At 42.9% G+C, this 23,489-nt stretch overlaps 5 protein-coding genes across 5 annotated transcripts; 3 read left to right on the top strand and 2 right to left on the bottom strand.

The window, feature by feature from the left end:
• Positions 1 to 260: 260 nt before the first annotated feature.
• MELLADRAFT_36249 (uncharacterized protein) lies at positions 261 to 1,563 on the top strand (the record flags this gene model as incomplete). Its single annotated transcript, XM_007410511.1, has 3 exons — positions 261 to 613; positions 675 to 804; positions 901 to 1,563. 3 exons carry the CDS (start codon positions 261 to 263, stop codon positions 1,561 to 1,563), a joined length of 1,146 nt encoding a protein of 381 aa, XP_007410573.1.
• Positions 1,564 to 7,888: 6,325 nt separating this feature from the next.
• MELLADRAFT_63465 (uncharacterized protein) lies at positions 7,889 to 8,781 on the bottom strand (the record flags this gene model as incomplete). The annotated part of the gene is made up of 2 exons (XM_007410328.1): positions 7,889 to 7,917; positions 7,941 to 8,781. The coding sequence occupies 2 exons, from the start codon at positions 8,779 to 8,781 to the stop codon at positions 7,889 to 7,891; spliced, it is 870 nt and encodes a 289-aa protein (XP_007410390.1).
• Positions 8,782 to 11,347: 2,566 nt separating this feature from the next.
• MELLADRAFT_87296 (uncharacterized protein) lies at positions 11,348 to 16,540 on the top strand (the record flags this gene model as incomplete). The annotated part of the gene is made up of 18 exons (XM_007410512.1): positions 11,348 to 11,429; positions 11,517 to 11,600; positions 11,673 to 11,785; positions 11,850 to 12,009; positions 12,085 to 13,079; positions 13,153 to 13,254; positions 13,331 to 13,576; positions 13,669 to 13,815; positions 13,892 to 13,997; positions 14,064 to 14,481; positions 14,577 to 15,016; positions 15,106 to 15,251; positions 15,328 to 15,688; positions 15,781 to 15,880; positions 15,988 to 16,178; positions 16,270 to 16,322; positions 16,406 to 16,411; positions 16,484 to 16,540. 18 exons carry the CDS (start codon positions 11,348 to 11,350, stop codon positions 16,538 to 16,540), a joined length of 3,807 nt encoding a protein of 1,268 aa, XP_007410574.1.
• MELLADRAFT_124181 (putative oligopeptide transporter) lies at positions 16,537 to 21,179 on the top strand (the record flags this gene model as incomplete). Its single annotated transcript, XM_007410513.1, has 25 exons — positions 16,537 to 16,927; positions 17,005 to 17,213; positions 17,408 to 17,635; positions 17,684 to 17,846; positions 17,893 to 17,951; positions 18,037 to 18,066; positions 18,144 to 18,159; positions 18,245 to 18,348; positions 18,413 to 18,522; positions 18,620 to 18,848; positions 18,908 to 19,027; positions 19,091 to 19,153; positions 19,367 to 19,373; positions 19,440 to 19,481; positions 19,555 to 19,582; positions 19,668 to 19,700; positions 19,764 to 19,831; positions 19,900 to 19,930; positions 20,006 to 20,160; positions 20,221 to 20,253; positions 20,317 to 20,430; positions 20,531 to 20,576; positions 20,690 to 20,785; positions 20,872 to 20,965; positions 21,050 to 21,179. The coding sequence occupies 25 exons, from the start codon at positions 16,537 to 16,539 to the stop codon at positions 21,071 to 21,073; spliced, it is 2,493 nt and encodes an 830-aa protein (XP_007410575.1).
• An 831-nt stretch (positions 21,180 to 22,010) lies between these two features.
• MELLADRAFT_124212 (uncharacterized protein) lies at positions 22,011 to 22,900 on the bottom strand (the record flags this gene model as incomplete). Its single annotated transcript, XM_007410327.1, has 6 exons — positions 22,011 to 22,060; positions 22,211 to 22,215; positions 22,315 to 22,375; positions 22,446 to 22,577; positions 22,639 to 22,695; positions 22,771 to 22,900. 6 exons carry the CDS (start codon positions 22,898 to 22,900, stop codon positions 22,011 to 22,013), a joined length of 435 nt encoding a protein of 144 aa, XP_007410389.1.
• Positions 22,901 to 23,489: the final 589 nt, after the last annotated feature.

The raw sequence follows: 23,489 nt of genomic DNA, 5'->3' as shown, positions 1-23,489 counted from the left end.
CCTTTCTGTGCGGTTCCCTGTTGAGACTCATGAGACGTCACATCCTATCTACCAGAGCACGTTTTTGCATCTGATTCTTCACCAAACTTGAGATCTTGGTCACCGAAGAATATCTGACACCAAATAACCAACTCAAGGCTGACATCATCAGGTCTGCTCGTTTTGACCCGCGTCAGGCCGGGTCAGCTCATCTTGCGACCCGGCCCCAAGAACCGGGAGTGAAGCTTCGTGAGCATCAACCAAAACTTTTGTAAATCAACATGAAGCAACCAAGCGCAAGTCACTGTCCAGTTTCACCTCGAAGTTCGACGAAAACCCTACCCCAAGCCGTTGGGCCTCTTTCAGAGTCTACACGACCATTACCAAGTCCATTCAAAGCTCAAGGTGATGAGCCACCACCCGAACAAAATAAGACTACTCCAATCACATCGCGAAAATTGGAGACACACTCTATCCTGATTTGGTGGGCAATCTGCGGGCTCTTAACTCGACTTGGATTGAATGCCATCGGAGAATATGAGGGGAAGAGTGTGTTTAGCGTGCTGTTGGTTCAAGTTGTAGGATGTCTCGTGATGGGGGTGGGATTGAGATTGAAGGATACGTTGGATAGGATGTAAATCGATTTCGCACGACGCAATTGGACGATCGAGTCCGCGACTGACTTTGAGCTCAAGTCATCCTTTGTTATATTTAGGTCTGACTACCGGTTATTGTGGCTCAGTTACCACCTTTAGTACTTGGATGATACAAGTCTTTCAGGCTTTCAGTAATAGTTCGGGTCCACATCGAAGCCGGTTTCATAGTGTTCGTATCTCTGCGCTATAGTCACTCCTGAGAACACTTTGGCTTCAGGAAACGATAACGTTGACTAATTAGAGCTAGTCCTTGTCATACAAACAGTTCTTAGATGGCGTCAACCAAACTTATATCACAGTGGCTATGAGCATCATCTCCATCCAATGCGGCATCCAGCTTGGAAATCTCATCGAACCATCTATTCGCTCATTCTTTGAAGGTCCTTCCTCGTCTTCGTCATCTTCCCCCGATCGCGTCGCATCCTACTTCATACGCTGGACTACTCTCCTCATTGGCCCGGTAGCTTGGATCTGTACCGTGTTCATCTTTTTCTATGGACCGCACTGGTGGCGCGGGCCTGTGTCTTACAGCTTACTCATTGCTCCCATTGGCACCTTGACACGGTTTCATCTATCCAAACTCAATTCTTTGCCGATTTCAACCCGAAACGGATTTCCAATTGGAACTTTTCTCGCCAATCTCATTGCTACTGCTCTCCTAGCAGTCTTTACCCTCCTACAACTCTTACCACAAGCCTCAAGAAATGCCGAATTGTGCGGCTCTCTCCAAGGATTAAAAGACGGTTTCTGCGGATGTCTAAGTACGATAAGTACATTTACAGTTGAACTTCGTAAGATCAAACCGACACGAGAAGCCATCAGATATGGCATCATAAGCTGGATGGCTGGCCAGCTTGTATGCGTCTTATTACTCGGAATATACATATGGACCCGACCTGTCCTTGATCATTGTCAATTTCCAACTTGATGCATGCGACTTTGGCTGACCTGCCGTCGATCAATTCACTGTCCATCTGGCGTGAAAGAGGGGAATGGATTCAGAAGATCATCAGCTATGGCATTGATGACACAAGTCTTCCAGGGCAGTCCTTGATATTGGCACAATACTTCAAGAAGGTGCACATAAACTTCTGCTGTCAATAACCAGTACATTGTTACATTGAAGTCAAGAACTTGCACTGTGGTTATTGTGCACCCCTTTGCCAAACATCAAAAGTATGAATCACAATATAATTGTACATATACATCAACAAAAGCTTATCTTACAGATGATTTCAGATTTGGAATGATATTCCCACCTCTTTGGACTTCAATTCTATCTTTGGAGGTCAACTGATGTTGATGTGTAGTGAGCTTTTACATTACAAACTGCTCATACATCTTTATTCAGTATGGCTCTACAGATTACACTTTTTAATTGATGCCTTTCCGATGTTATTCCTGGAAGGTGGTACAAGTATCGACAGATGGGAATGGGTCAAAAAGGGCTTTTGGATAATTGATTTCGGAGACGGGCACATGAAGATATCCATTCCTATAAGACAAAAAAATATAGTCATTCTTTCATCAAGTTGACTATGTATCTTTTCATATGTCTCAAAGAGATTGGAGATTTAGGATGGAAGAAAGAAAATGGTTTCCCTGAAATTCTCAAGTTCCCTTGTCTCAGTTTAAAAATCAAAATTTACAAAACTACTAGGGTCTGTTTGGCAAACTTTGTAAAACTCTATACATAACATGTTATAGACCACCAAAGCAAAAAAATCTTTTTCATTCAAAATCTTCTATGACTTCTGAGAAAGAGGTGGTGTTCAGCAACAATATATTATCAATATAATAGACCACATATCATGATATATTTGACCAATCTGAAAAAAGCCTTCATCCAAGGTGCTCTGCAGACTGTCACCACCCACTTAAACATCACCACTTCAATCAATCAAATAAGGCTTGTTATTGCATCATCAATTGTGAGGTTCATCAACTGCATCACATAAATGTATAAGATCACAACAACAAACTGGACAAAACCATGGCAAGTTTTTCCATCCTTTACATCAATCTTTTTGGATCAATTTTGTTGATTGATCCATTCATTTTCATCAATACACTTTTTGTCATTATATCAATTTACATCAATCATTGTAAGCTCCCGTCTTTTTCTCTTCTTCCAAAACTCATCTGGATCTTTGATCATTGTAAGTGTGTCCTGTTTTGTAGTGAGACAGCACAAGGAATATGTATTTTATTGCTGTAGCACACCCAGTAGATGATCAGCATCATATGACACCGTGTCCGTGTAGGGTTTGCTCGTCGACCAGTGCACACTGACTCCCTTTGAGGCAGAAAGGGAAGTCGTGCGCGCTCGTCGACAAGCGAACGCTACCCGGACACGGTGTGAGAATCAAATGATCAAGGGTCTTGGACTGCACAAACTGAAAAAACCCTATGTAAGAATCTGACTTATTATTTACATCAGAATTTAGGTGCAGCAAAAAGCAAACCAGGGATAATCAGGATTCAACTTATCCTTGAGCTATGCACACCCGATACAGATGATGGGTGTTACAATGACGGAGGCTAAGACAAGCCAAGAGTGATACAGAATGATGAACTTGATGAAGGATCTTGATTTATCTGAACAGTGATAGGGACTTTATCACAGGGGGAAAAATAGAAGCTCACATAGATGCGGGCAGAGGGTACCTTCCTGATAACTCCAAAAATGTTTCAATTTCCTGCAGATTCTTTCAAGTCACCATTTTGGTGGTGCCAACGTGCTCAGCCTGTGATACTTGGGTATTGCTTGAGTTTGCTAAAGCATGCTCATCTTCATCTTGGATGAGCATCTCTTGAGCACGGATGAATGCTCAGGACCCAGCTGGTACATCACTGTATACTCAGAATCACCTTCAGAAGGATCCAAAGGATGTCACTGAGTATTGGCTGAGAGTCTGCTCACCTAGTCCTCAGTGGCATTCCTGGGATCAGAAGTATCCAAAGGATGTCACTGAGTATTGGCTGAGGGGCCGCGCAGTTCAACTCAGCTGCTCACCTATTCCTCAGTGCCATTCCTGGGATCAGGATTATCCAAAGGGTTGGTTCCCATTTTATTTTGCACATTTGGTGGGTCTCTCACCACTCAATCACATTTGGTCATGTGACTGTGCAGGCTGAGCATTGGAGGGCCTGAGATGACCTGAGCAGATGAGCTAGCCCTCCCTCAGGCTTCTTGGCTAAGAGATAAAGCCTGAGGAAGGCCTAACTCATCTGCTCAGGCCATGCTGGCCATTTAATCAGATGATGAGCTGAAAGAACACTGGAGGAAAATTGGGAGAAAATTGGAAACAAACTGGAAAAAATCTTGGAGGAACCTCCAAACTTTCTCTGCTCACATCTATGTGAGCTTCTATTTCCCCCCCTGTGTATAGACCACATGAAGCATGGTTTTGAGCATTTAGCCACATATGTATCATCAAGGTGGTTCAAGATCACTCAAGCTTGCAAGAGATACAAAACCAAGGACTCAACAACTTCATATTTCTCAGAAAGATATCAAGGTATAAACCATCCAAATGCCTGCTCAACAACATCAACCAGACCAAAGCTTGCCAAATGACATACAGTTGCTAAAGGCAGATTCCTACTACCCCTGCCCGCCAAATTGAAATTTCAACTTTGACCTGGTATTACCCCAAGTCAAAGGTACCCTACCCTACATACAAGCATAATTATGGAACAGGCTGAATGAGCTTGTTCCAAAAATACAAAAAAAAGTCAAAAAATTTCAACGGTTCAGAAGTTTTTTTTTTCACCAAAATTCCCACATTTTGGGACCTAAGCATATGTACAAGCTGTATTATGCTAATAGATGTACTGCCCTAGGTACATAATCACTTAAGCAACCTTAATTAAGTACCTAAACAACCTTAGTTAAGTCCTTGAGTGTTCTCTTACAAAGACAAGGCTGCCCCAAGATCACATGGATGGATATTGTGAAGAAAAGATGAGAATGATAAGCTCAATCATTTTTAAGAAGTGTTAGAATATGAAGAAAGGAAACATCAAAAGATTGAGAGCCTTATGATGTAAGCACATCAATGGACAAGGCTGTGTTTCTTGGGATCGACCAATGCAACTTGTACTTCTTGACCAGCTGAGCGGTTTGAAGGCTTGAATATCCTTGCCTGATCAAAGAGAAGAATTTGTAAACAGTAGTGATTGGGAGAAACGATGAAATCAGGAAAAAGAACTATCATGTAGGCAGAATGTGTAAAATACCCAAACCGCTCCGCTCAAAATAGCGGGTTTGGAGCAATTTTGGAGCAATTTTGGAGCAATTTTGGCACCCGCTATAGCCTCTGCAGGCTATAGCAGTACCCGCACACCAAACTCAAGAGCCAATTTTTTCCATAGCGGAGTGACCGCTACAAAATGGACTGGGGCCTCACGCTCTCTGATATATCCAATATATAGCAGACATTCTGACCCATGAGGTGGGTAGAGGGTTGTCACTCCACCCCTTCACTAGATCAACGCCTCCCGCCACCCATCTTCACCTGTTTTGATCCTAGATTGCCACCTCCACAACCAACACGACCAATGGAACATGACAAACCATCAAAATGTCAAATGCTATGATCACTAACTCAAATTCAATTCCAAATCAAAATCAACATCAACACTGAAATCCAAATCTAAATTCCAATCTAAATTCCAATCCCAATCCAATCCCACCACTTATTACACTTCAATCTATACTATCTCAAAATGCTAATCAACCAAACTCAACTTTATCAGCACTAATCTCCGAATTCAATCAAATCACTTATCAATTATCAATCTCTCAAACTTGTTTATTCCAATGTGAATCATTGACCACTTTGAACAAACAACAAGAACTCTTTAGATCACATAATAAAGCTTTAGATGAGAATAGACAAGTTTGGGCATTGGTGACCAAATCAAAATCAGAAGGTAAAAATTTAAAGGCTGAAAATAAAGAGGGATCTTTATTTTACTTTTATTCAATTTTTCTTTTTTATACAAGTTTTGTTCTTACTCAACTCACATCTTGAGTTCTTTTATTATACTAGTTTTTCTTTTTTCTCATATTGTTCCTTTTCTAAAGACACTCTATCTACTCTCCTACCTGTCCCAGCCCTATAGGCTTGGTCACATACACATAGATTTGAAATATGACCTTTTTTTCTACGCTCTCACATCATCAGCGCGAAAATGCGCTATATAGCAAAGTTCCGGAGCAAAAAATAGCAATTTCTCCGCTCCGAAACTTTGCAAGATTTTTTTTTCCATAAACATCAATTGCAGAGCGGAGCGATCCATAGTGTTGACTCCAATACAATATGAAATTGGGCCAAATTTCAAAGCGTTTTGGAGCGGTTCAAGTGTTGATGTGTACAATCAATCTTGCGGAAGTACTTGCGGATCACCAAGATTGGGCATGATTTCATCACCGTCTCAAACAGAGCCTTTGACTGGGCAAATGTTGTTGCACTCGTACTTTTCTGCCGATATTCTGATGCAAGTAAAAAGGTTAACTGAGTGTTTATGATAAGTGAAGATCAGCAAGAGAAAGTGACTTACAATGTTTGATAAAGGCCCAAAAGATTTCAATTGGGTTCAGTTTGCAGTGGAACTTAGGAAGAAACAAGCAAGTATGACCAGCATCTTCAATTATCATTTGAAGAAGTGGCTTTTCATTGAGAAAATCCAACTGCTGGCTAAGAGCTTTGTGACCACAGCATATAATGACATTTGAAGCTGGAGCCGGATTGGTTGTATTGATGTTCTCATGAGACTGCAGAGCCTCCTGTGTTTCACAGTCCTGGTTAAGCAAAGACTGATTGGGTCCCATGAAGAATCCATTCGCTTTGGCTTCTTTCACTTGATGTGTAGCTCTTTGCTTCACATCTTGAGCCAAACTAGATTTCTTACAATCAGCACACTGCCCTACAAAGCTCTTGCCGAGACTTAGGCCTGAGTATGGTAATGGTTCCATAATCCACGTTCTTGAAGGACAATACAAATGCCTTTTGCCTTTCCAGCTAATGATGTGTTGTGATAGTCCGAGGGGAAGACCATTGATTGTGCCTTACCCCAAAGCTCGGCTGGTATGTTGGGATTGTCAGATGGTATGATGGTGTCCCAAGGCTTTGCTTGCTTGCCGCCTGGCCCAACATTCATGTTCTGAACACGGAGAGCGGTAGGACCATAGGCTTCATGAACCAATGAACAGTCAAATACAAATACACCCTGGGTATTTGGGTGCAAAAGGTTAAAGATTGGAATCACTGATTCTTTGACTTGATTTATGAGCTGCTCCATATCCCACCACTTGTCTCCTTTTGCGCCCAGATTTATGACAACTGCATCATCATCAACGGGTGGAAATATAACACTGCTGTTCATCTCTTTGAGTTCTTCTTTTTGTAAGGGTGTCAATACCAACCAACCGCTAGTCTCTAATATAAAGTTGGAAATGTGGATTAGTCGCCTGTTACTTTTTGATTGAAGGTCAGAGGTATGAGGTAGAAGCCATGAACTGCTGATTGTTTGTTTGCATGGATTGTGGACTTGCCATGATAAACAAAGACCGTCTGTTTTTTGTGACCTAGTGCCCCTGCTTCAGGTAAGATCAACTTCTCAAGTTGGTCACCAATGTATTTCATTGATCGGGATATTATTTCAGCTACCTCCTGAATAAACTTGTTCCAATATTCAACAACATTGGGTTGATCATGACCATCATAGTAGATAGATTTGTGATATTGGTGAGATTGAAATACCAGTTTGTACATCCATTGGTACACGGTAACTAGTGAGATGGTTTTATTGGCAACAAACCAAGGTAAAACTTCATTGTTTGTGTGTTTGTGGAATGTCCTTGGAGTCACCTGAAGGAAAGTTGAGAAATTTGTAAGAGATAGTATGGACATTAGGAAAGGGAGTGAAAACTCACATCTCCAGGCTTTTGTGTTACAGACCACTTCAATAACTCCTCACAGATACTTTTGTTGTCCAGTAGAAAAGGGTGCGCTTGGTATTTGGCAGTTCCAGTTTTAGAGCATGAGGGCTCTTTGAATCTGACAACATGAGCTGCTTGAACTCAAATCTTCCAGGCTTGACCAATTCCACTGATGAACTTTGGTCGTCTGGTCTCAGGTAAGTGTCAACACAAAGACTGTGCGGTTAAGATTGATGCAGTGATTGCTGGCAACTTGGCTTTTGCAATTGATAATTCTTTGCGGCGTAAGTTGAACTTGCGTAGCTCAACAATCTCGAATTCTGGGATAGTAAACTGAGGGTTGCTTTTGTGTTTACGTTCATAATCAACTGTAGCTTGACATAAAGCAGAGTTGAGCTCCTCCCACTGATCATTGATGTTCTGAAGTCTTTCAACTGGGCCTTGGGCTATTTTCCGAGTTTCTTGGTATTGCTGAACTCTTGAATCAATCATGTCATTGTACACAGTGTCTTCATTATTGTCAATATTGTCAACATGCTCTTCTTTTCCACTATCACTTTCTTCATCTTTTTTGTCATACAAGCTGTGATTTGATGAGGTGTGGGTGATTGTAGTTGATTGAGTGAAATAGCTAGAAATCAAGGGACCATTTCCAAGAGCTTTCTTCATCTTCTTCTTGCAATATGGCTTGGTCTGTTTGGCGATGGGTCTTGAGATTAACTTTGGGTTGTTTGTGTCAGTGTGTTGAATCGGAGTTTTGTAGCCCTTCATCACAACACCATCTTTGTTGATACACCTACCAACACTGGGCTTCAATTCATCACGTTGAAGGAAGACTGGCCAAAGATTTGCATTGACAACAGCTTGATTGCACATGTCTTCATCATCAGAATCACAAAAATTTTGTTGAATGGTATGAACAATTTGATTGTTTGCATCATTATTGTTTTTGTTGTCCGTGTCTATTTCAATGTCTGTTTCAATATTGAAGGCTGGATCACGGTCTGGATATTCTTCAGGTAGACTCCAGATAGTGTTGGCTGGGCTTGTTGGAAAAGTTTTTGTTGGGTTCTTGATGAAAGTGATAACTGGTTCTGAGTCTGATTCTGAGTCAACAAGTGATGAGTTTACTGCTTTCTGAGCAATTTCAGCTTTGCACCGCTTCCTTTGAGCTTTGGTTGCTTTGCTGAGTGGCATTGTGGTAAACTCTGAGTCATCTTGGAAAATAAATATGATCATTTTTCACCTTGGAAAAATACATTATATTCGCAGTGTGATCATATGACCTCAAGGACCCATGTGGTTCAATCTGGAGTTGGATTCTCGAAACTGACCTTGGCTCGCAGGCTCCGTAAAGCTGGATTGATTTGATCTTGACGTGAAAACGGCTGTGTGTCTTTCCAATTGTACCGTACACCACGGGGCAATTGAGCTCGCCGTTTGATGGTCGGGAAAGACCGCCGATAGACCAGATTTGCTTGGTGGTGGCTGGCCGCCAAAAACCGGTCAGTGGAATGGCCGTCTTTTGGCTGGTCTTCGCTGGCGGCCGTGAGCTGGCCAAAAGACGGCCGTGAGCCAATCAAGCGGCCAGCTTCGAGCCAATTGAGATGATCCGCGTGGGCTCTTGATCGATCGATCGACTAGCTGTCTGCTGGTCAATTGATGGTCTGTAGCCGGTATTTGACCATTATCGTTCTGCTGGCTCAGATCCAGTCGCTTCTTGACTGGCTTTTATTTTGATTGATACGATTGAATTGCAATTTATGTACATATTTTATTGTTTATGCGATACAAAAAAGATACATATGTAATAGAATGAAACAAAGATAATCTGAAAGGATAACAATATGGATGATGTTGATGTGTAGAACGTAATTTAAGTATCTGCAGAGGGGTGTTGAGGTAAGGCAGCAATAGCTGCATCGACTTGTGATTCAGTTGGAAGCTTGAAGTCAGTTAAATTTAATTTTCTTAAATCTTCAGCGGTGTGTTGGCCATCAAAAAGTCGTTTGTCTTTGTCGATGACAAGCTTGTAGAAGCTATTGGACGAGCGCGCACGACTTCCCTTTCTGCCTCAAAGGGAGTTGGTGTGCGCTCGTCGACTAGCAAAGCCTACACAGACACGGTGTTTGTCTTTGTCGATGACAAGCTTGTAGAAGCTATTGGACCAATATGAAATCAGTGTGATTAAAATCAATAAGAAATTGAAAACGGATCACTCACGCTTTGGTATAACGAGGTCCTTTTGATCGGAATCGGGAGAGTTGACTGTTGGTATTCTTCCAGAGCGAAGAACTACCTAGTCCGGCAGTAGAAAGCTCAAGAAAAACTGCTTCCATTTGCTGAAGACGAAGACGAGGCGATGATGAGGAAGCTATACTGTATGTGGGGTTGGACATCTCTGCATTGATGTGAGAGTCTTGAGAAAGATGGAAAGAAAGCTGGCAATGTTGATTGATGATGGAGGTCAAAAGGAATGTGGATAAGGACTTTACCAAGAAGTTCATCACAGACTTCACCTTATATCGTCATTAACTTGTGACATCTTACAGTCACAAGTGATTCAAACTTATTTAAATCGTGTGGAGCCCACTCTACTCCATACCCATCTTTTGGCCGTCTGTTTGACCGTCTCAAGGCCAGCTTTTTGAACGCTTGAAAAGCTGGCCGAAAGCTCGGTTTTGGGCCAACCTTTGACAGCCATACGGCTGGTTGATATACGGCCAGATCGACCAGCCAACCGACCGGCTTTTTTCAAGCCGAAAGCTCAGGTTTCGGCCAGAAAACAGCCGGTCTCACCTGACCGTCAAGATCTGACCGAAACTTCAGCTTTCGGCCAGCGTTTGACCGAATTTCGGACACGACGACTTTTGAGCTCAGCTTTTGGCTCAACAATTGCCCTGTGGTGTACAGTCAAAACTCTCCAAATCCATAACTCGCTAAATCCATAAACCCCTCAAAGCCATAGGGTATGGTTTCCACATTTGTGGTGCAGGCCAAAATTTGGATTAACCCCTCTAGCCCCTTAACCCATACCAAAATAGTGGGAAAATGTGGTTTTTATCCCCGCTAGACCCATACTTTACCACAGAGTTAACTGCTCAGCAGTCTACCATCACTGACTTCTTCCGCTGTTCTCCTCTACCCTCAACCTGATGATCTATGTGTGTTCATAAACCTCTGTCACCCTTACTGTTCTTCACTTTTGTGATTGATTGTTCTCTTTGCTCAGCCCTCTAAATCTATGATTATCATGGTCTGATAGAGTTTTTGTTTCTAAAGAACCATGCATCTATGGCATTAGAGGGTGTTTCTGATAAAGCCATACTTCTATGGTATTAGAGGGTTTTTTTAGTAAAACCATAGATAGGCTAAAACCCTATAAGCCCATAGCCCCTGGATTCCACAGAATGGTATGGCTTTAGGGAGTTTTGACTGTACATAAATTTGATTTTAAGGAAGAGAAGAGCGCTGTTCATTGGAGGGCAAACAGATTCATGCATGTGTTGGACTTTAGGATATCCATTAATCCATGTGTCATCCTGCCCGCTATCGTCCTATCAAGTCTATCAACCCCAGTGAGGATGAGAGTGATAGTGTCAGAGATGGAATTCTATGACCGAAAGTTGAGGGTGAAATTGAAATTCGTAGGATGATCCTGGATGGTTGATACTTAGATAAGGTTTTGGTATAAATACAAGTCCAGTTTGGGTCATGAAGAAAACGGTCAAGAGTTATACGATCAAGAACATCAAACGCAATCATGTCAGTCGATCCAGAAAGTATCAGAAAACATATCATCACTTCTCTCTTTTCTTCTTCATCGAAAGGAAGCGCTGGTCAAAGTAAGCTGTTAACTTATACCTCCTTAAATCTCGATCGATCAATCATCTTACAAACTAATAATCTGCTTTTGATCACCTGTTCTCTAGCTGGCCAATCCTACATATCTCATTGTAAAACTTGGGAGGATGTATCAACTGGTGAACGGAAACCGCGTTATATCTTGTTAGCTGGTCAGCTCTTCTCTTATTCCTCCTAACACTCAATTTCTTACTAATCTTCATCGATTGATGCTCAAATCACAGTTGGACCCTCGGGACAGGTCTTCTTACACAAGTCTAAACGCAATTCTAATGGTAGTTTCTCGATTGGAAAGACTTGGGATGTCATTGATCTTCGAGGGGTCGAACTCATCAACGTGGGTTTCTTGCTTGCTTTTCCTACCTACCAAACCCTCTTAACTGAAACTCGATGATTCCTAGGACTCAGCTTTCAAACTGTCACTCGGTTCGCGTTCGTACACTTGGATGGCTGAAGATGTGTACGAACGCGCCGAGTTTGTCAACTTACTCGTCCGATCTTTTCGTCAATGCGCCAATGGGAAGCTACCCTCTATGATCGGTCTTCCCGACGATGACTACAGTCTGTCCTAATTCACTTCATTCATAGATCAAATCATTATCTGTACTAGCGCTGACCTCACTGTTCTTTATTTAGCTATTCCCGCTTACGCTATCCCTTCATCTGCGTTTCCATCCAGTCCTTCTCATGCTCCAGTCATCCGCGGTGGAGGCCATCCATCGCCATCAGCCGCTCGATCTCAGCCAAGCTCTCGCAAGCCCGTCCTATCGGCTCAAATCTCAGAGACGAATTCAATTGCTAGCTCGATCAAGCCTTCCGGTACGCCCACCCCACTCACTCCGACTCGATCCGAAGCTGTCGCATCGCATGCCACCAGCGTCGAACCTCATACAAGTCCTTCTCGTGCATCATCTTCTCTCTTACCACGGTTTGAAACGAGCTCTCAGCGTTCTCGTACACCTGACACTGATGGTGATAGTATCGGCAATCGACGTGGACTTAAGCAAATGACACCGGTCTCACCCCGTCCCCTCAAGTTCAACAAAAGTAAATCTCCTACCAATAATCTGAAGGAGCCAGTGACCCCCTCCATCAGCCGGTTAATCAGTTCTCCACTTCGTTCGACAAACGAAGAACGTCCTTCTACTAGTTCCTCTCTACAACAGCAACCACTACCCAATTCATCTCAATCAGCACAAGAGCCACCGAGACCAATAAGTTTGGCAGCTGCCGGTTTATCTCGTCATGAACAAGAAGGAATACCACGGAGAGGCAAATCGTCAAATCCAGCAGATGAAGACATAGATTTCATTATGAAACCTGCGGTAAATCAGGAAGGCGAAGAAGCTGAACCATCCAAAGGAACAGTGGAAGCACAACATGATATACTAGCCAATGTTGAAGAAATGTTGGAAGGATTTGAGTGGAGGATGATTGGAACAAGGGTCGAAGGAGTTGATCTGATTGAAGAAAGGCTACTCAACGAACTCAAAGCGTTGGAATTAGCTGAGATTCATGCAATAATTGAGAACGATGACCGGGTAGATTTGATTGGGAAGAGTCTCGATGACGGTCTAGCTCAGTTAGATAAGATGGAAGCTATGCTAAGCTTGTATCGAACTCAACTCAATGTGAGTATCTTAAGATATCTTACTTTCAATCATATCTTTTAAGAAAATTGAATACTGATATATGTCTGTTCAGCTTGTGAGCGATGAGGTCACGCATATTGAAGGACAGAACAGAGGTCTTCAAGTCCAGATATCAAATCAAAGATCGTTGTTGGAGGAAATCGAAGAACTCATGGTACGCAACTTGGCAACTTTTCAATTGATCATTGTCTACAATTCTAAACCTCGTCACCAAATCTTTGATTTTGTAGCAAACCGTCCACATTCCACGTGATGTACTGGATTCATTAGTCCGGGAACCACTTGATAAGCCAGAAGGTGTAAATAACTTAGAGAAATCGATCACCATCCTCTACAAGGCTATCCTCTCGGTCCGCGATATGGGTAATGCAGCTGCAGTAGCTGCTGCTGACGATCCAGTCGATGAATACAAGCGAGATGCGAAGCAGTTCTGTAAACGGGTATACGAGTTTCTGGCCGTAATGTTCAAGTATGAGGTTTGTAGAATTCAATCAAGTCGCTAGTATCAATCTTTTGTTGTTGACAAACGATCATACTTTTTGGGATCATTTTTTGATAGTCTGAGAAGTTTTTGAAAGACTCGAGCAACGAAACAATTATAGCAAACTTAAGCTTGCCGTCGCACGAGCCTTTAGAGAAGTACTTGGGCACGTATTGTGGATTGACTTTATTCATGAAGGAGCTAGATGAAGCCAGATATCAACAATTGTGTGCAGTTGAGTATCTCTTTGCAAAATATACAATCTTGACCAAAGCCTCATCCTTCCTAACCTGCGTGCGTATATATCCAGGCTTACTTTGCCACCTTTAGTGACTTGCATAAGAAAGAAATCAGTGCATTATTCGAGGCTTGTCGGTCGCAGATTCGTAAGCCGACTGAAGAGGAACTTGAAGCTAGTAAGTCTCTGGACCGATTGATCAAGAAAGATGATTTATACTTAGTTGATGTTGCGATCTCTTCAGCTTTTGCCGCAACAGTCATCCAGTCACCGACTAATGCGAAGGTCTCAGCGACACGCAAACCATTAGCAAGATTTGATCGAAAAGATAAGAAAGGTTCAGGTGGAACCGGTCAAGGAGAGATGACAGCTGGGAAGGGTTTAGAGATCATATCTGTATCAGTTTTGAAGAACTTGGAACGCGAACAGAACTTTGTTCGAGATCTTTTGAATGTTCAATCGGCCGATGATGAATTAGATAACATGATCACATTTGCAGATTATGCTGACTTGGAAGGTTATTTTAGGAAAGCTGCATTAGCTGGTAGTGGTCTGAAAGGGAATAAATTCAAGGATATCTTGAGTGTCATGGATTTGATTTTTGGATTCTTGCCTGGTGTGATTAAGGATTGGATCGATTCTTTTGTCGCTAGAGATCCATTGTGAGTGTCCTGCTTCTTCTAACTTGCTATGAACAAAAGGGTCGGCGCTGATCTCTTATGCATTTCCCTCGGAATTTGGCTGTGGTGTCTAACAGGCAGATGGTGAGTGTGCTGGCCGCGCTCGACACGACGATCAAAGCTGCCCAACAAATCAGAAATGAGTATTGGTTGAAGACTCTCGAAGTCCAACAACGAAAGTCATTGAGTCTCTTTGAAAAATACGTCAAAGACCAATTAAAGGCAATTGAAACAACCAAACTGACGGTGAAGAAACGAAAAGGGGTGGTTGGGTTCATTGCAACATTTCCGGATTTTGTGATTCGAGTGGAACGACAAATGGAAGTAGTAGACGATCAAGCAAATCCGACCCGTAAATTGGTAGACAAAGTCTATGGTCAGATTGTACAATCTATGTTCGAGTCATTGCAGACGATGGCGAAAAATGATGAGGATCAAACACCAGCTGTGGGAGGTGGAGGTGGCAATCAAGAAGACAGAGATAAAGATAGATTGAACTATCATACATTGATTATCGGTGAGTTTCTTCATTTTCGGACTCTGAGAGGTCACGAGAATCGTGTGATCGTTGACATCGATCGATCAATTTATCACACAAATCTTTAGAAAACATGCACCACTTTGTCACGACGGCCTCTAAAGTCAATGTGTCGGCATTAGGTCACTGGTTGGAAAAAGCCAAGGAACAGTACGATCAGAATTTGAATTTGTACATCCGTTTGGTACTTCGACGGCCTTTGGCTCGATTGATTGTGAGTTGTCCAACGTAAGATAAGAAGGGCAACAGACGAAAAGATACTAAACAAATCAATTCCTCTCATATCACAGGACTTCTTCGAAGGCATTCAACAATTATTAAGAACTACGTCTCCTAGTGAGATTTCAATGCATAGTCAATACACGAAATCGGCCTTAAAACGAGCGATTTCATCCTTTGATAAAAAAGATTTGAAGAAATCCATCGAAGCACTTGCCAAAAGAGTAGAAAAACATTTTAATGATTTAGCCAATCCATCAGCTGTGATGAATACAGTTTGGAGTGCATGTGAAGCTGAATTAAGGAAATGGATTGAAGAATGGAATGGAGTGATCTTGAAATGTTATGGTATTGAAACTCATGGTTTAGAAATCGGAGTTGAAGATGTTAAAGCTTCATTTTTAAAATATAAACCTGAACATTCTTCTTTAAGTAAATAAATTTGATATTTGAAATTAGTTTTTGTATATGTTGTATTTTATTTGAATGTACATGATGAACTTCATTGGATACCTTTGTATGAGCTGCCTGTCAAGGCTTGGTAATGGCAAGGGGGTGCTGTGAGGATCACGGCTTATCACGACCTTTCACAATCTCTATGTTGCAGGCCATTGCATTACCACCGTGTGACACCCATTCAAGGCTTACCTGAATTTTGCCAACCTGTGAACCCTAAGGCTACAGCTCAGCAGCTTTGGTGGTATTTTGTAAAAACAGTGTGCTCACTTGAGTACGATTGCGGCAAACGGCCTGCACCACCATCATCGTTCCTCATTCGGTCCATCCTCTGCTTTGAAATCCATACGATTGTTACCTTTCGACACCTTTCGAAGCGATCTTCCGAAGTGCCATTGGCGATATATTACCAGACATAGATTGCATTATTATTTGGGAAAACTCGCGTTTCACTTCAAAACGGTCAGTCGGGACCTTCGGGTTTGATGGCAATCTGCCCAGGTTTCTTTACGCTCTTGCTATGGTTTGAAATTAATCTGGTGACGTCAAATGACTAGGATTCACCTTCGAATCAACCTGCTACCTGAGTGACTCTTCATCAAACATTCACGTGAGTTGATGGCTTGATAAACTCAAGTTATCAGAAGCGATGATAAGAATCTATTTGATAATCCACACATCCTTACTCAATAGGCCCGGGTGAGTCAATGAGCGAAAAATTTGGTAGAGGAAAGGTTTCTCGAGACTCAATCAGTTCGTGTTGAAGATCAGCGTTTCGAATGCAACGCCGCACGCGCGATAGTCCGATGTCCTCTCCAACCAGAATGATATCATCCGGAAAGGCGGACTACAGACCCGTTTCCGATCACATCAGCGATGAGGAGTTAGAAGACGAAGACGGCATACTTCTTCAATCCCTGTCAATCCACGGTGAACTGAGGCCAGCTTCGCCGACACGCATTGGTTCCGCCGCTTATCCCAAAGATCATTCCAATGAAGACTTAATGACAAAGGTGGATGAGGACGATCCGGCGCGTATGGTCGCAAAAGTTGTACCCGAAACAGATGACCCAACGCTCACCACCCTGACATTCAGAGTATGGCTCATCGGGGGCATTTTAGGAGGAATAGGCGCAGGGGTCCAGCAGATCTTTTTCTTCAAATCGAATGGAGTTGGTTTCGGGGGATTTTTTATCATCCTTGTCAGCTATCCATGTCAGTCTCGCCCCCACCCTCTGCAAGAATGATCGATACTGAGGACCTGGCTGAAATGTAATCACTCGTGCGGAAAGTGGGCAAGTTACTCGCTCGGATTTTACCTAAGCGCTCGATTGGATGCCCGAATCCGTTTGGATGGTGGAGCTCCGCTAGCGGCGATTCTTCTCGATGGCTTGCTCGCATTGAATTAAACCCGGGAGAGTTCAGCATCAAAGAGCACTTATTGATAGGTGTCTTAGCCGGATGCGCTGCGTCAGCGGCTTATGCAGGGGACATTGTCGCTGTAAATAACCTTATCATCATTCTTGCTTGTCTGGTTGCCGTAGCTTATTGTTTTTGAGTTGCGCTTATCTCAGGTCCAAGACCTTTACTATCATGTCAGCACCTCCAATCAATTCTCTTCTTCCTGATAAGCTTTGCTTCAAGATGTCCATCGCATTGGAACTGACATGGCCAGCATTTTTGATCCTGGCATAGCAAGATATGGGTCATTTCGGCTCATTGCTTTTGATCCTGTCTACCCAGCTTCTCGGCTTTGGGCTGGCCGGATTTACGTACTCGATTCTCATCAGACCCACTGCGATGGTATGGCCCTCTTCGTTGGTGGTGGTCACGCTTTATAACACACTTCATTCCGTGGGAGGAGATACTGAAGAAGGTAGAAAGCTCACCCGCGACCGGATGAAGTTCTTTGCAATTGTTTTTGTGGCCATTTTTTTCTACCAAGTATGATCTCGCCGGTCCACTTCTCAGTTTCAAACATCTAGCTATGGGTATTGCTCTTCAAAATATATTGATAAATTTGCACGCCTTATCCAGTTCATTCCATCAGTGATAGCACCAACTCTGACCAGTATATCAGTCTTGTGCATCATCAACAATCGATCTGCATTTATGAGGGTCCTAGGATCTGCTTGTAAATTGTCTTGCATCTTTTATACTTCAATCCACTAGCGAAAGAGTCGCACTTACTTTCTACTTTTATGTCCGTCTTCACGCGCTTGCGTTAGACACTGGAGCCGTAAGTTATCATCTTCTCCATCACCTAACTTGCTTGAGGCAGTAAGAAGAATTGACCTCAACTGCTGCGTCCTATGTGCAACCAGGGTTTGATGACATTTTCTTTGGATTGGACGGTAAAAACCCTATCTCCCTGTCAACCCCTTTATCCATCTTGTCTGACCTCTGGATATATGATTCCTGAACTTGACAGGTCATCGGTTCTTCTGGTATGCTCCTAGCGACCCGATTCACGGATTAACTGACAGTCTTACTCAGCTTCGTCTTGATTTTTATTTTGGTGATCCTCTTCAGGCTCCCTCTTCACACCATTCTTCTCTTCACTAAATTTCTTTATTGGTATGATCATATCAATGTGGATCCTGGTACCATTGATGTGGTACAAGAACTTCTGGAACGTGCGCTAGCTTCCACTTACAGAAGCAGCCGAACAAATAGCTGATCACTTCCGCGGAACTCTAGAACCAAAGCTTTGGAGACAATGCAGTTTCCGCTCGCTTGTACGATCAAAATTATCAAAAGTACAATGTCGCTGCTGTAGTTAAGCCGGACTTCACTCTTGATGAAGCAAAGTAAGGTCGAATCCTCTGCGATTTAATCGACCAACCTAATCTGACGGTAACCTTCTTCTACATACTGTACTCTTCTATATTAATTCGCGTTCACAAGGTTTGCAGGTGAGGGCAATCAGCTTGGCGCGAGCTTTACCAGTATACTTGATAATCTGACATCTCTATCTGGTAACTCGACAGAATTGGGACCAATCCAATTGACACCCTACTTTGCAATCTCCTACGGGATCAGCTTTGCCGTTCTCACATCTGCTGTTGTCACAGTCTTCTTATTCCATTGGGAGGACATCAGCTCGGCACTTTCCGATAGACACAAAAGATCTTCAGTAAGTCAGTGTCATATATTCATTGACAAGCCTCAACAACTCACAATGTTTGCAAATAGGATGTCCACGTCGAGATGGTTGAGAGGAATTATGGGAACGTACCCTGGACTTGGTATGCGTGGGTCGGGGGTACTATGTTCTTAGCTTCGGTCTTCGTCGTCATGGTATATCCACTACAAGTTGAGTAACATTCCAATGATGTGATTGCATTTGAGTTATATCGCTCCTGCTAGCTGACTGAGGACCTGCGCGCATCAACTGTCTCTCAGTGCCCGGTTTGGGCATTGCTTTTAGCATTGGGAATGGTCAGTCAAGATTGACCACATCAATAATCTCCTTCTTGATCTCCTTCTTGAGCACACTCTGACGTCTGTGTCTTCTCAGGCTACGTTTTTCATCATACCTATAGTAAGCTGGTCCAGAACGCATTGAATCGAGCCATGTGCCCAGTAATATCGATATAAAGCCCTCTAATATGAACATTTGTACCTCATCCTACTTGATCAACATGCCCAAAGGGTATCAGTACGTTACATCCCCGGGTATCATCCAAGCTCTAGCAGTGGTACTGAAGTTTTTATCTACTTTTAGTCAAAGCAACCACGAACACCCAGATTGGCCTTAATGTCATAAGTATGCTCCATTTTCGCGTAGTCTGAGACTTTGACTATGTTGTAATACTAAAGCTTGACTGGTTTTCATGTAGCCGAATTTGTAGCCGGGATACTATTGCCGTAAGTTCTGCACAAGCTGCTAAGCTCACTCAGTTAGGGCAATACCATCACAACGTGTCAACAACTAACCACTCTTTGACTCTAGTGGACGACCATTGGCCAACGTGACTTTCAAGGTGTAAGCTAACTGAGCTCACCCTCCTGTACCCGAGTAGCCATTGACTGGCTTGATCGAATGTAGCTACGGTTATATGACGATGAGTCAGTGCTTGGATCTAGCTTCTGACTTGAAGCTGGGTATCTATGCTAGTTGAGTCTCACTTATAGTCTTTTGGAATCCTCGTTAAGCGCGCTAGCTGATAAGATAACCTCTACAGAAATCCCACCGAAGGATATGTTCTTGTGTCAGTACGTTAGCACTCCAGTTCATCGTCTTCTCATTTGCTCTATGCATCCGGGAAAGTTGAAATTTACCTTCCATAGGATAGTAGGGACGTCAGTAGGCGCAGTGATAAACTATGTCTTCATAAGATCTGTAATCGCCGACAAGAGAGCCATGTTGGATGGCACTGTCGAGGATCCCACTGGTCAATGGACTGGCAGAAAACCTGAAATTTTCTACTCTGCCTCGGTGATATGTTTGTTCTCGGCTATTGATCTGCCATCGTGTAACTGTCGGCTAACTACACTGTATGCAGGGGGTCTGATTGGTCCGATTCGCTTCTTCGCTGGTTTGTCATAACCTTTGTGTCTGTGCGGTCAAACTCCGTACTAACTCTATCCTATCTCGTCAGGCAAATATCGAACACTATTTTGGGGATTCCCCATCGGAGCTATCTTGCCCTTCATTCCTTGGGTTTTAGCAAAATGGTACCCGCGAGTTCAGTGGAAGAAACTGAGTATTCCTTGTTGAGCTTTCCAAATCATTCTAGTAACAAACTTGATCCAAAGACCTTACAGGCGATATGAGGCTGACCACTTGAACTCGGATTTTGTCGATCATTTCAGTGTTGCTACACGGCTCTATCATCCCTCCACAAATTCCAACCAATATGTCAGTCTATCCATTTCATTTTGATCCTCGCCCTGCGTCTACAACGACAACGTTATAGAATGAAATCTGGCGGGTCAATGCCACAACTCAAACACTCATTCTGAACTTTATAGTATCACCTGTGGGTTGCTAGCTGCATTCTTCTCACAGTATTGGGCTTTACGGTATCGACCGAAGTGGTTCGAAAAGTACAATTACGTCCTGTCAAGGTGAGCGATCAACAGTGCAATTCACAACAGGAGATTTCCTCTCAAAATTCCGTGGAATTGACGTGATGCGGTCTGGTTCTGTAAAGTGCGTTGGACGCTGGTACAAGCATCAACGCCCTGACGATATACGTATTGAGCATTCAAGGGTCAGAATCATGGTGGAATCCTAAAATTGATGCAGTTGAGTATTGGTTCGACCTGGTCACTTCTGTATTGTATCATCTCACTTACTGGAGTGAAATTCCCTGGTGTCCGCCTCTTTAGGAACATTGCAAAGTAGGTAGTTGATCAATTTAATCTTTAAGATAAATCTTGTGATATCCAGTATATATAGATTTATGTACCAAAGCATATGTGGTCATTTCATTTGTTGTAATGCATATCATCGTCAGCAGTCATATCCATTTTGCTTTCGACGGGCTTCAGTCATCTCACATCCTGGCCTTTCCCGACTTGCAGCGCTCAGAAAATCTCACAATACACCTATGTCAACCAATTTCAAGTCTCTCTTATATATAGATTTATTTTGTCTTGGCACATATGTGACCTTTGGTTTCACGTTTTCTGAACCCCCAAAGATCTTGAATGTGGGAGCTGATTGTCTTTAGAAGTGACCTGCAAGGTATGGTATGAGCTCTTGGTTCAAGTTTCTGTTGCGCTGATACTCCCTCATCAGGTACATTTGTTTTCCTCAGAGGGGTATTGGGGTTTACGTGTACCCAGGACCTCAATCCAACCTGCAAGCGGATCATCAGTTTCATAATAATTGACACTTTAAACAGCAATGTAGTGGATGCAAATGCCTCAAGTGGGTTGTGTCAAGCCTCGATCGAGTACAATGATCGTTGACAAATATTTAATTTTCCATGTGCAGCCAGAGGTCCACTAAGAAATCTTCCTCGTCAAAACAAGCATGTGATATGTATGTAGCGTAACCACCCAAGCCAGCTCTGGAGGTTTGGACACAAATCTTCCAATCAATGATCAACAAGATGAAATGACCAAACACAGTAGAGAATTGTCAGCAGCGAGGTGATGACAAAGTTGACATTCATCCAAGCCGAAAACGATGTCTTCATAATTGATAGCTCCATCGGCTCATTCCTTTAGAAGTCTACAGGAATTGGAGATTGAAATCGTGTCAGTTTGGAAAATCAAGCATCCATGGTCGCCTCCTTGGCACACCTCTCAAATCTCAAACCGCAGTGCTTGGCCGCAAATACAACTAAACAATCAGGTCAGGTCTTTTACCTCCTTTTTTGCACTTCTGACAAGCTGAAGGGAAGTGTAAAAAGTCAGTCACGTTCAAGAAGGGACTGCTTTGATTTTTGAGATCCATGCTGTAAAAGCGCTCTCGAATACGGCCGGGCCGTGTGGATAGGTTGTAAGAGTTCAACTCTTGAATGCACTGAAACTGTAACTCACTTGGACTAAAAGTAGGCCATATTCCAAGTTCAAATTTTGTTGAAGGATTTATCAGCTTTGATCACGCCTAACTTTTCAAACTTCTTTCCCGAAATGAGACGTACATTGTCTTTGAATCTAGATCATTACAAAATAAACTTTGTGGAACTTTTCCCGTGGAGCACCCTACAAAGGAAAAATAAATCAATATTCTTTGACTGGAAGATAAATAGTTCATCTTGAAAGGAGCCTGTACCATAGCCGAATGGTTTGTTGTCACGGGTAAGCTTCTCGTAATTGATACATGCTGCGTCCTTCACAACCCCTGGTGTTTGTGCGTCAGGCAGTTTTGATGGAATACCCTTTGTATGGACGCAGAACAGTCCCTCTAATTTCAAAAGTCAGAATGATTTGGATAGGAGAACCTGCATGGAAATTCTGGGACTTACTTGCAGTTCCATCAGTGCAATCACTACAATCATAGAAGTAACCATCAGTGCTGCAACCTAATTGCAGACGCACGGTCAGATTGGATCAGAGTGCGTAAGGAAAACTTTCATCCTTGCACCCGTTTTACTCACGAGCATGAGTTTTAACCCCACGATATGTTTGATCACAGGTCACTTTGTTGGTGACGTCGTCTCCGGCTGTGCCAGTGATTGGGGACACGACCGTGATCGCAAACAATAGTAAAGCAACTTTGGAGATCATTGTTTTCGCGTTATCGGAAGGATATGAGTAGAGCACGACTGAAAGAGATTGAGGAAAAGTGTGAAAAAAATTAGACAAAAATATCTTGTACCGTCAAGGCTTGGTAAATCAGAAAGTGATGAATGCGGCAATCAAAAGTGACAAAAGCCAGCAAACTTCTATAAGAGCGTGTGCTAGGCCACGCTGGGACTCATCCCGGAAGACATACTGTACCGACCGGTGGAGAAGGCTGATCGATTTAGGAGCTCTGGGGTCAAAAAACGCCAGCAAGCTTTCAGATGATCGTGGGCTAGGCTGCACTGTGATATTGTACAACAGGATGCCGGATCACGGGTGAGATTGCCTACTGGACAACCGTATCAGTCTTCAGATGAGACGAAGACTACCAGGTGACAACCCATATAAAAGCCACAGCTTGACTTCTGTTTCTGGGCTGTGATGTTGTGAGCTTGCACATAGAAACTCATGTGGCAATGTGGAGTGGTATACATAAGAAACAATGTGGACCGATTGGTAGGGCTATGTTATCTCTGACCTTGCTAGCAGATACCAAATCTCACAAAATGGTCAAGCTCACTATTGCGCATAT

Source organism: Melampsora larici-populina (genome assembly GCF_000204055.1).
Source record: "Melampsora larici-populina 98AG31 unplaced genomic scaffold MELLAscaffold_20, whole genome shotgun sequence".
Taxonomy (NCBI): domain Eukaryota; kingdom Fungi; phylum Basidiomycota; class Pucciniomycetes; order Pucciniales; family Melampsoraceae; genus Melampsora; species Melampsora laricis-populina.
This window is presented reverse-complemented; position numbering and strand designations above follow the sequence as displayed.